Below are 14114 nucleotides of genomic sequence, written 5' to 3'. Positions count from 1 at the left end.
TGAATTTATTTTTTATATGGTGTTGGATATGGGTCCAATTTCATACTTATGCATGTAGATATCCAGTTTTCCCCATACCAATTGTTGAAAACACTGTCCTTTCCCCCACTGAATGTTTTTGGCATCCTTGTAAAAAATAACTTGAACAGAGCCCATGTCTGGGCTCTCTTTTCTATTCCATTGGTCTCTATGTCTGTCTTTATGCCAGTACCACACTGTTTTGATTACTGTAACGTTGCAGTAAGTTTTGAAATTATGAAGTGTGAGTCCTTCAGCTTTATTCTTCTTTTTCAAGATTGTTTTGGCTATTCAGAGTTTCTAGAGATTCCATATGAATTTTAGGAAATTTCTATTTCTGCAAAAAACGTCATCAGGATTTTGATAGGGACTGCACTGAATCTATATATTACTTTGGGTAGTATTGACATCTTTACAATGTTAAGTCTTTCAATCCATTAACAAGGGATATATTTCTATATTTTTATGTTTTCTTTAATTATTTTCAGCAATGTTTTGTAGTTTTCATTGTACAAGTCTTTCACTTTCTTGGCTAAGTTTGTTCCTAAGTATTTTATTGTTTTTGATGCTATTGTAAATACATTTGGGGGAATAATTTTCTTTTAGGATTGTTCATTGTTAGCAACTGATTTTTGTCTTCAATTTTTTTTTTTTTTTTGCTGTACGCGGACCTCTCACTGTTGTGGCCTCTCCCGTTGCGGAGCATAGCTCCGGACACGCAGGCTCAGCAGCCATGGCTCACAGGCCCAGCCGCTCCGCAGCATGTGGGATCTTCCCGGACCGGGACACGAACCCGTGTCCCTTGCATCGGCAGGCGGACTCTCAACCACTCCGCCACCAGGGAAGCCCTGTCTTCAATTTTGTATCCTGCTACCTTGCTGAATTCATTTATTAGTTATAACAGTATTTTAGTGGAACCAAAACTCTGGTGCTGGTATTTTTCCTCCCTCTAGAGGGAGCTCCTCATCAGCCAAAATACAACGCCTTGGAAAATGCTTTTAAAATACCTGTTTTGAAACGTTTTCTTCTTCATGTGATTTGGTTGCAAAAAGGAAAGTAGTTCACTCATAAAAATTCTCATAGTTTTAACACTTAAAACTTTGGAAATATAATTTCCTCACCTACTTGTCACTTACTTATACTCCCCTCCCCCCACCAAACTGTATTGGTTTTGGATCTATTTGTTAAAAATATTAAAATGCAACACCTTCTGATTTGTTTGTAGAATAGCTGTTTGTCATTAGGAAATATAGACATTTTAAGGCTAATAAAACCTTTGCATAATTGCTGGATACAACTGGAAAGTGTATTGAATTAGGAGGCAGAAACAAGAATGCTAACTTCCCTCCAAGCATCAGGGCTTTATGATAGTCTTTTCCAGTTTCAGCAGCCATTAAAATCAACGTCAGAGGGAAGTGAGCTTAAATTCCAGACCAGCATATCACTGTAGGACAAAAGGTTAAACCAGGACTTTGCCCAAATAAGAAGAAAAACCAATCACCTGGCAAAGGACATGAACAGACAGTTCATAGATAAAGAAACAGTGGGGCAGGAGCAGGCGGGGGGGGGGGGGGCCCGCACAGATTCTGAACATATGCAAAGATGCTCAACTCACACATAAAAAAGAAATAAAAAGTTGATTGCTGATGACAGGTTCTCCAGGTTGGTAAGGGTGAAGAGAAACTATTATATGTTGTTGGTTAGAATGTAAACTGGCAAAACCTCTCTTTGAGTAACAATTTAACAAAATCCATCAAAACAAAAAATGCACAGACCCCTTGATCCAGCAATTCTACTCTGGGAAGTTTTTTCTACAGAAACACTTCCAAAAGTTAGCATCCACTTGACATCAAAATCAGATTAGGTCAGCACAGGAAGAGAAAACTATAGGTCAATCTGACTGATGAACCCACATGGCAAATATTAAAAAACTGAATCCAGTGATGATTTCAAATAATACTTAAATGAGTAGAATTTATCTCATGAATGCAAGTGTATTGATCATTGCTCTTTTTAAAAAAAATTTATTTTATTTATTTATTTTTGGCTGCATTGGGTCTTCGCTGCTGTGCACGAGCCCTCTCTAGTTGCCACGAGTGGGGGCCACTCTTTGCCACAGTGCGTAGGCTTCTCATTGCGGTGGCTTCTCTTGTTGCGGAGCACAGGCTCTAGGCACGAGGGCTTCAGTAGTTATGGCTTGCGGGCTCCAGAGGGCAGGCTCAGCAGTTGTGGCACATGGACTTGGTTGCTCTGCAGAATGTGGGATCCTCCCAGACCAGGGTCGAATCCGTGTCCCCGGCATTGGCAGGTGGACTCTTAGCCACTGCGCCACCAAGGCAGCCTGATCACTGTCTTTAACTACAAACAACACAAGCTGTTTAATATTCATTTAAGCAGAAAATAAAAGTACTGAAACAATACTTATTAGCTCACCAGATTTTCAGGAAGCCTGAAGAGTAGGCTCAGAAACAGAGCAAAGAAAAGCTACATATCCAGAACCACAGAAAACACCTCACCCTAGAACCAGCCTGATGAAGATTCCACCATGGGCACAAAGGTTGCTCTCTTGATTTTCTGGATCCCAAGCCACAAGTTGAAAATCCCTAGTGGGTACATTTGACTGGCCAAACCTGTCACATGTCTGCCCAGCAGCTAGGGAAGCTGGGAAAGCAAGAAATTGGCATTTACAGCTCTATAATTAGAAGCAAGGGGCTCAGGTGCCAGGTAGTCTTAAATATGGCCAAGGCCCACCACTGTGAGGATATTTCCACAGTAAAAAAAAATCTATTGATGTAATTTACAATATTAACAGATATAAGAGGAAAACCATGTAATCCTCTCTACAGCTGCAAAAAGAAAAACATTTAATAAAATTCTTCATTAAAAAAAAAATTAGGGACTTCCCTGGTGGTCCAGTGGCTCAGACTCTGTGCTCTCAATGCATGCGGCCTGGGTTCAATCCCTGGTCAGGGAACTAGATCCTGCATGCATGCCGCAACTAAGAAGTCTGCATGCTGCAACTAAAAGATCCTGCGTGCCACAACAAAGATCCCGCATGCTGCAACTAAGACCCGGTGCAGCCAAAATAAATAAATAAATAAATATTTTAAAAAAATCATTTGTAATTCTATACAATAGCAATGGAGATTTTAAAAATGAAATTAAGAAAAAAAAAATGAAATTAAGAAAACAATTCTATAATAGCATCAAAAAGAATTACTTAGGGAAAAAATTAACCAAGCAGGTGCAAGACTTGGACACTTAACACTATAAAACACTGTTGAAATAAATTAAAGGAGACCTAAATATATGGAAAGATATTTTGTGTTCATGGGTCAGAAGACTTAATACTCCCCCAGTTGACCTACAGATTCAATGCAACCCTATTAAAATTCCCACTGCCTCCCCCATTTTTTTCAGAAATGGACAAGCTAATCTTGACGTTCATATGGAATTGCAAGGGTCCCAGAATAAAACAGTCTTGAAAAAGATAAAGTTGGAGGATAGATATATAAATCAATGGATGAGAATTGAGAAACCAGAAGTAAACCTATAGATCTATGTTCAGTTCATTTCAACAAGGGTATCAAGACAAAGGAAAGAATAATCTCTTCAACAAATGGTGCTGGGACAACTGGAAAAGCCCATGCAAAAGAATGAAGGTGAACTCTCAGCTACCTCACAACATATACAAATATTAACACATAATCGACTGAAGTCCTAAGTGTAAGAGATAAAACTAAAAAACTCTTAGAATAAAAAACACGGTGGGGGCTTCCCTGGTGGCGCAGTGGTTGAGAGTCCGCCTGCCGATGCAGGGGACGCGGGTTCGTGCCCCGGTCCAGGAAGATCCCACATGCCGTGGAGCAAAAAAAAAAAAAAACCACAGGGGTAAATCTTTATAACCTTGGATTTAGCAATGGATTCTTAGCTATGACACCAAAGCACAAGCAACAAAAGAAAAATACCTAAATTGGACTTCATCAAAATTTAAAACTTTTGTGCATAAAAGAACATTACAAAGAAAGTGAAAAGACAACCAGAAGAATGGGAGAAAATATTTTCAAATCATATATCTGGTAAGGATATGGTGTCCAGAATATATAAAAGACTCACAATTCAACAACAAAAAAGACAAGTAAGCCAATTAAAAATAAGCCAATTAAAAAGTGGAAAATGGTTTGAATAGACATTTCTCCAAAGAAACATATATATTTATTTATTTTTTTTTTGTGGTACGCGGGCCTCTCACTGTTGTGGCCTCTCCCGTTGCGGAGCACAGGCTCCGGACGCGCAGGCTCAGCGGCCATGGCTCACGGGCCCAGCCGCTCCGCGGCATGTGGGGTCTTCCCGGACCGGGGCACGAACCCACGTCCCCTGCCTCGGCAGGCAGACTCTCAACCGCTGCGCCACCAGGGAAGCCCCAAAGAAACATATATAAATGCCCAAGAAGCACATGAAAAGATGTTCAACATCATTAGTCTTAGAGAAATGCAAATCAGAACCACAATGAAACACCACTTCACACTAGCATGGCTATAATAAAAAATAAATGGAAAACAACAAGTGGAGATGTGGAGATTGGTAGGAATGTAAAATGGTATAGCTACTGTGGAAAACAGTTTGGTGGTTCCTCAAAAGTTAAACAGAGAATTACCAGGTGACCCAGCAATTCCACTCCTAGGTATACACCTAAAAGAATTGAAAACAGGTGTTCAAACAAATACCTGTACACAAATGCTCACAACAGTACTATGCACAATCACCAAAGAGTGAAAACAATTCAAATATCTGTCAATTTACAAATATATAAACAAAATGTATCTATACAATGGAATATTATTTAGCCATAAAAAAGAATGAAGTTACTGATATATTCTACAACATGGATGAACCTTGAAAACATGCTAAGTGAAAGAAGCCAGACACAAAAGGCCATATAATATATGATTCTATTTATACAAAATGTCCAGGATAGGCAAATCCATAGAGACTAAAAGCAGACTAGTGGCTGCCAGGGTGTGGGGCAAGGGAAAGAAAATGGCAAATGACTACTTAATGGGTACAGGGTTTCTTCTGGGGATGATGAAATTAGAAACTGGACTTAGATAGTAGTGATGGTAGTACAACATTGTGAATGCACTAAAAGCAACCGAATTGTGTACTTTAAAAGTTAAAATGGTTAATTTTACACTATATGATTTTTACCTCAATTAATTTAACAAGATACACAGAAACATACACGGTTTTCTATTTCTTTAGGTACATGGATGTTCTGTGTCCATAAATGCATAGCTAATTGTCCAGGATACCCTCCAAGCTGGGAACAGTAATAATGTAAGGCAGAAAACACTGATTGCCAAGCAAAATTTATTTTGAAATGTATGAATTAAAAATAAATTATATAAACTATAATGGAAAAGACTCTAGAAAGAATATATATATGGATAAAACTGAATCGATTTGCTATACACCAAAAACTAACACAACATTGTAAATCAACTATACTTCAATAAAAAAATAAATAATTTTAAATAAAAAATTTAAGTCTGTGCATGGCATAAGGTCTGAAAGAATAGCTCTGGGGGTAAATTTCAAGGGAAATCCCCTTTCCACCTTATATGTCTCTGCATTTTTTGAAATTTTAGAAACAGACATACTATATTTATAATCAGGGGAAAAAATTAAGCAAGAAAAAGAGAAGCAGAAGCTGGAGAGGGGAGCCATGAGGAAACATAGACCAAGGAGTGTTGTCTGTGAATGCTTAGTAGGATTCAGGGAATGCATCTTCCCCTTTGGCCCCATATGCTGCCACTTTGTGAATAACTACAAAAGCGTGAACATAAAAGGGGCTGGCAGGTTTTTCCAGGGACTTTTAGAAGGAGACAAAGCCAGGATATTCTGGCAACAAACAGCCAGGCCAGAGTGGCGCAGGGGAGAGATCCACAAGGAACAGTGGGATCTAGTGTTCCGACCATGGCAACCCAGCCTGGATGGACTGAGCCTCAGAGTGCTGGCCACAACCACAGCCCCCTTCTAAGTGATTCCTTCTTCAGAATCCAGCAGATTGGGCTGGAAGTAGACACCTGACACCAGGACCAAAGGTTCAATGCAGTGATAGAGGCCTCTGAGATGGCTGATACCAGCACTCCGCTCACCCAGATTGCAGACGTTAAAGGAAGCAACAGGGTCCACTCTTGAGGACTTTTAATGTGATGCAAAGAGGTTGCTTGCTTGACAATAGCGCCAGAACCTGTAAGACATGCCAATGGACAGTACCATGGCAACTAGTATGAGTCATGGTAAGAGGGCTCAAATACACATAAACAGGAGCCACAGCACATGGCCCCACGAGCAGTGGGCACCCGGCAAATCCTCATGCAGAAAAATGAGCAATACCATGCATGCTAAAGGCAGAGCCAGAATGGCCTCCCAAATTCCAAAGGACTCACAGCATCTCTGCATCACCTGCGTCTGCAGTTCCAGTCCTAACTCTGAATCCTAGAAACATAGCTCTCTGTGAGCTCCCATGGGCCCTTGACACACAGTTGCATTCTTATAGCACAGCAGGGCAGACCTAGGTTTTGTGGGAACTGAAGCTTATATAATTTGGAAGGCCTACTTTAAGAAAAATACAAAATTACAGACTGAAAATTAGGCAAGTGAATATTTAGGACAAGTAAAGAAATCACATCAAATTACACATTTTAGGGCTGCCCTGGTGGCGCAGTGGTTGAGAGTCTGCCTGCCGATGCAGGGGACACGAGTTTGTGCCCCGCTCTGGGAAGATACCACATGCCACGGAGCGGCTGGGCCCATGAGCCATGGCCACTGGGCCTGCACGTCCGGAGCCTGTGCTCCGCAACGGGAGAGGCCACAACAGTGAGAGGCCCGTGTACCGCAAAAAAAAAAAATTACACATTTTAAAAAGTTGGCAAACATAACAAACATTGTTATGTTTGTTATGTCACAAACATAACAATGTATATATTACTTAAGTGTCCTACCTCTATAATATTTTTCCTACATGTTTTGCTGCATAACCTTTGATTACTTCTTCATATGATGATTTTACAATATGATTTTCTATAGAAACTTGTTTATTATTGACATTTGAGATGCATAAAATGTGATTTCTTGTGCCAACATATGCACCATTCACAGCGGTTCTGGTTGGTTCCCTATAATCGCTGGAATTCTGATAAATTCTACTTCACAAAATTTATACCAAAAAAAGAAAAAAAAGCTTAGAATGTTTATAACTGTGTCACTGCATTATCAAACATATTCCTGACAAAGACAAAACTTCAATTTTAATCAGGCATCAATGAGAACAGAATCTACCTCTTACAGTTTAACATGCCTGATAAAAGGAAGAATTTTCTACAGACCGGTTTTTGTCTCCATACTTTTCAAATCTTGCTTTTCCTCCCCTGTACATATACTTCTGCTGCCGGGCACTGTAGGGAGTATCCATATCACCACAGCAGCACTTCTGTCCCAATATCCTCATACCATGATACAGGTGAATGGATGACGTAACTGGAAGGAGAACTCCTGGAAGCCATTGCTAGCGGAATGGCTAGCAAGAATTTACCTATTCCCAGGGGTGACTGTGAACCACATAAACCTATCACATTAACCCAAACTAAGTATATCCCAACTCAGCTTCCCCTTAGTCACATTCCAAAAGAAACTGCAGTCATTCCATGGCACCCGACAAGAAAAGGGTGACAGAGGGGGTCAGAGAGGTGGAGACAGAGGCCCTCTCCAATTGCAGCTAAAATATCTTGCTTTCACAAACTTAACAAAAAACATACTAGCCCATGAACACACTGCTTGGATCCCTCCCAAAGGCTCTGACACTTAAGCTTCCATAAATCCACACTGGTGATGAGTAGTCCTAAGTAAAATCCCTTACTTGAAGGAAAGCTGCATGAATCTCTCTCTTCACTGCCACCAGCAGGAACAGATATAAGTGACTGGAAGGTGTAGAAAGAGCAAGACTTAAGACACCAGTTAAGTCTGAGAAATAAACTGAAAGCAAGAGATAACGGCAGGCCCCCAAAAATGATGGGAATCAATAAATAAGGTGACCGGTCAATCCCTAAGGAAATACAAACAAAAGAAGAGGAGAAAGAAATGTGGGTGAAATGTGGATGGACAGGACCTGATGAGGGGAGCCTTGTGTGCAGGTGGGCGGAGTCTAGTGATGAGGGTGCCTAACAGTTGAGGGCGGGGCTAAAGACTAGGGTGGCCTAACTGATAGATGAGTGGAGCCTAAAGACCAGGGCCATGGGCACACAAAATGTAAGTGAGGCCCATATAGAAGGGATCTGCCCAGCGGATAATGAGCAGTGTCTAAAGGTGAGTAGGAGTTTGGAAATAAAATGGATGGGGCCCAGAGATGAGAGGCCAGGGCTACCTGGGCCAGGCCCCCTTTCCTCCCAGCACCAGAGGTGGGTCTAGAAGTGGGAGGGTACCCCACTGAGCATCTCCATGTTCTTCCTTCCCCCGATCAGTTAGAGAAGGCAGCCATAAAGATTCAGTCATGGTGGCGTGGCAACATGGTACGCTGGACGTTACTGCATGCAGCACTCAGGGCCTGGGTCATCCAGTGCTGGTGGAGGTCGATGCAGGCCAAGATGCTGGAGCAAAGACGGCGCCTGGCACTAAGACTCTACACCTGCCAGGAGTGGGCAGTGGTGAAGGTGCAGGCACAGGTTCGAATGTGGCAAGCCCGCAGACGGTTTCTCCAGGTGCACCAAGCGGCCTGCATCATCCAGTCTCACTGGCGCTGGCATGCCAGCCAAACCCGAGGCCTGATCCAGGGCCGCTATGAGGTTAGAGCCAGCCGGCTGGAGCTCGACATCGAAATCCTCATGACCTAGGGTGCTGGCAGAGCCAAGGAGACTGGATCTCTCTTCCAATAAAGACATTTACTGACCATGGTCTTGCCCTCTGGAAATCAGACCCATAGATGAGGGATCGGCCCCTTACCTTCCTGCCTTCCACCCAAAGAAAAGATTTCCTGGCATCGTCTTAATGCCCATGCCAGGGCAACTCACACTAGGCCCTTGCTCCTAATGCAAACCTGACCAATCCTGTGCCCAAAAGAAACCTCAGGGCCCAGGTCAGTCTCTGACACCTCAGCCAGCCTGATCAGAGCTTCCTCCACAAGTTGGGGTAGGCATTGGGCTTTATTTTTCTGCAGCCCCTGCCCAGCCATCTCCATTCAGGGTAGGACTGGCTGCAGTCAGAGCCAGCTGGGAAGGCCAGGATTCCACAGGTCTGTGATTGGCAGGGCCCTCAGGGCCAGCACAGAGCTTAGCAGGGAGCCAGGAGGACAGGGTACCCCAGCTGAGCAACAGCAGGACAGGCACTGTGCCTCAATGGGGGATGGCCAGCCAAAGCCAGCCCCTGGGGAAGGCCAGCACAGGAGCTGAGATGCTGCAGCTGTGCCTGCTGCCTCCCTCCCCAGGGGCTGAGAGACAAGGCTTCCCTTCCCTGTGCTGGCCACTTCCTAGGAGAACCACGCATGGGGTTGAGGAGGGGAGAGAGAGCCTGGGGATTGGAGTGGGTAAACAAGCAGAGGAGGATTAGGGGTGGGCAGGGGGGGATGGCTGTCCCTCTGCCATTGGAGGTCATTAGCTTGGGGACGCAGCCTCTAAATCCTACCACATCCTCAGAAGCAGCTGTGCCAGCCTCCCCTCAAGCTTCCCTCTCTTCCCCAACCCTCCCGCAAACTACCACACCCTCTGCTGGGCCTGCCTCGAGTGGGTACTGATGGAACTCTGCTTTGCTGAGTCTCTCATTATCTCTTGGCATTTATGTCTCAACCATCTCTGAACATGATCTCTCATTCTCTGCTTTGTCATCCATGCCCAAGATCCCTCACTCTCACCCTGTGTCAGATATAATGTTTGTCTGAACCTGCAGCCCAGAAGTCTGAGGTCCATGGCCCTCCCCAGAATTTTGCGATGGGTGGCCTTGCAAGGGATGGGAAGACCAGCTGGGGAGGTGTACAGAAGTCAGAGGTCTTCATGGGCCTTGCAACTGGGTAAGGTTTTCCCTCACCACAGGGCCTATTGTGTGTGTGTCTGTGTGTTTGGGATTCAGGGCAGGGTGTCCCTAGAAGCGCTGTGACAGATGTGAGAATTCAGGGTTCAGTTCAATATCCATCACCTCCAGTAGCTGCAGGTGACAATGATGCAGCTAGGTTCCTCACTCTTCCAAGGGATCCCTTTTAGGAGCTTTGGACACAGCTCTCTCCTCCCATACTGGCAGCAGTGAGTGGTAGGAAACTGGTTAGGTCTGCAAACTGAACATGACAGGAATTCTGTGTGACCAGCCCATTAGGCGCCCACCCCTGCAGTGAGAGGTGTTTAAAACCTGTGCTGGCAAGAATTTAACTCTCTGATTCACAACCTACATTGGGCATTGGAATACTCTAAAACACACACACAAAAATACTGATGCCTGGGCCCACCCAGAGATTCTGCTTTAATTGGCTGGGAAGTGGCCTAGGCACTGAAGTTCAATGTGCAGCCACAATTTGAAAACCGCTGAGTTAAGTCCTTCCCAGCCTGGATTATATGCCCGCCAATCAGCCTGTGCGGTCCCACCTGGGGACAGTCATGCAGAATTCCAAGCTGAACGCTCAGTGGGCTCAAGGTAATCAAGGCTTTCTGCTCTCTGATGAGCTAAGAATGCAAAGTAAAATGGGGATCTAGAGGCAGAGCTGCTTTGGGTCAAAAACCTTTGGAAGCAGGAAGATGCAGCTCCTCCTGAGAGCTGGGCCTGAGATGGGGAGAGGCTGTTGGGGGAAAGTAGGCTGGGCCTCTTGTCCCAGGTAGAGGGGATCCCAGAAAGATGGCACCACACAGGTGTGAAAAATGGAGACGCTGGGGCAGCCCAAGAAAGCCAAGTTTCATCCAAAGTCTTCACCACCACCTGCAAGAGTCCCTTCAAAGATTAGGGGTCTTGAGAAGCCAGGGATGGTCTAACCCCATGGATGCTGGGCATCAGAGAGCCCCAGGCAGAGGAATGAAGCATAGAACAGGAGTCAGGAGAGAAGCTCTTTTAGCAGCAAGGTCTGTGGCTAGTTGCCTAGATTTGTGGAGCCATCTTTCTCTCCTTAGCAGGGATGAGGCCACATGTGGGATTTCTTAGAGGTAGACCTCTCAGAACCTCATAGATCCTCTTTTCTGTTCCCCACCATCACTGAGAACTGAGCTGCATAAGGAACTCTTCCTGAGAATACACTGAAACACTGAAGTGGGGATGGGAGGAGCATGCTTGCAGCTTTGAGTCAGAAGTGAGCCTAAGAGAACTCTGCGGGACTTGGTATCCCCATTCATGCTCCTCCCCTAGGTGACATCATGGCCCCAAGAGATATGTGACCCAGGCCTGTTCAACAAAGAAATAAACTGACCCTCAGATGGGCCTAGCCTCCTGGGTCCCTAAGAAGGTAGTTCAGTAAGTGAAGGCTCATCTCCTACAGGTCCCCTTCAGACCTGGAAAAGGTCCCCAGGTTACATCTAGTCTCTTTGCCACAAGACGCCCACCCCATGCTCTCTAGCCCCTTACCTCATGCATCACCAACCTCAGATCTGATCCCACTGCTCCAAGGTCTCCATCCTGCCTTGTCTTCTTTCTCTTTCCCACATGTCAAACCCTAAATGAGATGCCCACAGCCACTGCCATGCATGTCTGGCAGCTTGAGTGGGCTGACCAACATCCCGCTGGATCACTCACACACATTCACACACATTATCGAAGGACACTGGTTCTGACCACTACCCCACCCACTCCCATTTTGCCAGGTGGATGTTGCTGGTGTAAAGAGGTCTTTGTTCAGCTTTGTTTCTAAAAATCAAATTTGTTCAGGTGCATCATAAATTAGTAGTTTGGAAATAAGTGCTTATTATGTAGAAGGGCTGGACTGAGTTGAGAAGAAAATTTGTTTTCTGGGCACTCCCAAACTGGGCTTTCATATCTTCAGAACAAAGAACTTAGGATAGAGTGTGACCTTAAAGAGGGTGACCACAGATTCTGACAGCAAAAGGGGGTAGGGCACAGGGCAGGTAGAGAAAGTTCCAGACACACAGGAAGAGACAAAAGCCCATTCACTGCCCCGAGACAGAGGAGTGTGAGGGGGCTTAGGTACTGCTGCAGCCTGCTGCCAGATCCTGCCCTCAGCCCCTCCCCTCAGGTCACTCCAGTAGGCACAGGGGAATCTGCGAGAGGCTGCATGGTTCAGAGGCAAAAAGTAGTAAAAGCCAAGGAAGAGGGAGTTCCTTGGTGGCCTAGTGTTTCAGATTCTGGGCTTTCACTGCCATGGCCCGGGTTCAATCCCTGGTCAGGGAACTGAGATCCTGCAAACCATGTGGCGTGGCCAAAAAACAAAACAAACAAAAAAGCCAAGGAAGGTACCAAAGTAGTGTGTCTAAGGGCTGCCCTCATTGAGCCCGGTATGGGGCTGGGAAGTAGCCAAGAGTCCCTAGACCCCCAAGATGGGACAAGTAAGACATGCCAAAAGGACTGGTGGTCCCAAAGAGGCCTAGGACAGAGACAAGAAGCCACAGACTGTGGCGACCTCACCACCTGAGGCCAAGGCAGGGACCATGGGCATCACAGAAGGTGGATTTAGGTCTGTGGGTGGGGGACACAGTAGGATTATCTATTGGGGGCGGGCTAAAGACAACATGGTTTCCAGGAGAGCAGGCAGGACCACCCACAAGACCCAACCCAGGAGGGGAAAGTGGGAGGTATCAATGAAAGATGTTTGGCTATGAGTTGATAATTGTTGAAGCTGGAATGATGTCTACTCTGTCTCATTTTGGATGTGTTTGAACATTTCCACAATAAAAACATAAAAAAAAACTTTAGTATAAATAACAGAAGAATGAAAATTACTTAACTTCCATAACAGTTGGGAATTGTACTGGGCTCTTAGGAACAGAAACCTGAAAACCAGTGGCTTAAACAAAAGTTTGTTTTCTTCTCCCATAAATAAAGCCCAGCAGTGGCAAGGCCAAGGTACAGCAGCTGCATAATATCAGGAGGTCCCATCTTCTCTGTTTCCACCCTGCACTCCTAGGATGGGACTAGTCCTCTTACTCTAGGATGACTCCTAGAGTTCCAGCCATCATGTCTGCATTTCAGGAGAGTAGATGAAGAGCAAAAAGAGAAACACTTCTGCCAGCTGACTTCATTTCTTTTAAAGACCTTTCCCAGAAGGCTCACTCACGCAGCCCCCTCCACTTATATTTCATTGGCTAGAACTGTTACCAGACCTTCCCGGCTACAAGGACATGCATTGCCGCCAGGTGTAACCAAAGAGGCTAGATTCTGCTGTGATGCAAACTTCCAAATCTCAATGGCTTAACGGAAATGTACTTCTCACTCACACAAATCTGCGGGGCTCCAGGCAATTCTCCATGCGGTGTCCCTCCGGGTGCTTGCTCAGTCTTCCAGGCTGCTCCATGCTTACACCACCTCCATGTGGATATGAGCTCCTGTGATTGCACTCCTCGAAGTAGGGGAAGGAAGGACTGGAGAGAAGAGCACCAGCGTTGTAGGTTTCCACTTGGAAGTGTCTTATTTCACTTCTGCTCACTTTTTATTGGCTCAACAGCCATGCAGCTGTGTCTAACTTCAAGGAGAAGGAAAACACAATCTTCCAACATGCCTGAAAGGAGAGGGAACAAGAATGTTGGTGAACGAGTCAGTATGCCCCATGTCAGGGTGCCGTTTACAAGATAGAAGAGAGAGTAGGTATGGAGGACGGGGGGCAGGCAACCAGCAGCCTCAGCCACAACTCCTAAAACGTTAGAGAAAAAATATGAAGAAGAAATCTCCATCAATTCAATGGAAGTATGAAACGGAAAAAAATAAGAAAGCAGGATAGAAAACCCAAAGACGGGAATAAGTCTGTATTAAATGGAAATGGGTACAATTCATCTATTAACAGAATCTCATATTAGGTTTTTAAAAATATCCAACCATATGATGTTTTATAATGGACACATCTAAAATAAAAGAAAGCTGGAGAATGAAACTAAAACAACAGAAAAACATACAGCAGAAGAGAA

The 14114-nt window shown here is 44.7% G+C and overlaps 2 protein-coding genes across 2 annotated transcripts in view; one reads left to right on the top strand and one right to left on the bottom strand.

Moving 5' to 3' along the window:
- Nucleotides 1-13625, bottom strand: part of IQCF2 (IQ motif containing F2) — a gene marked incomplete at its 5' end in the record, with an annotated part of 62224 nt that extends 48599 nt beyond the window's left edge. The window contains 1 exon segment of the mRNA XM_089919881.1: nt 13431-13625. Within this exon segment, the coding sequence (XP_089776007.1) occupies nt 13431-13625 (195 nt within the window).
- On the top strand, nt 8101-8954 carry IQCF6 (IQ motif containing F6). Its single transcript, XM_030762396.2, has 2 exons — nt 8101-8385; nt 8541-8954. Exons 1-2 carry the CDS (start codon nt 8314-8316, stop codon nt 8907-8909), a joined length of 441 nt encoding a protein of 146 aa, XP_030618256.2. The 5' UTR covers nt 8101-8313; the 3' UTR covers nt 8910-8954.
- Nucleotides 13626-14114: the final 489 nt, after the last annotated feature.

Source organism: Delphinapterus leucas, chromosome 10 (genome assembly GCF_059928025.1).
Source record: "Delphinapterus leucas isolate spDelLeu-1000000601 "Yukka" chromosome 10, BTC_Dleu_Yukka2, whole genome shotgun sequence".
Lineage (NCBI taxonomy): Eukaryota > Metazoa > Chordata > Mammalia > Artiodactyla > Monodontidae > Delphinapterus > Delphinapterus leucas.
The sequence above is the reverse complement of the archived record's forward strand: the minus strand, read 5'-3'. Positions and strand labels throughout refer to the sequence as shown.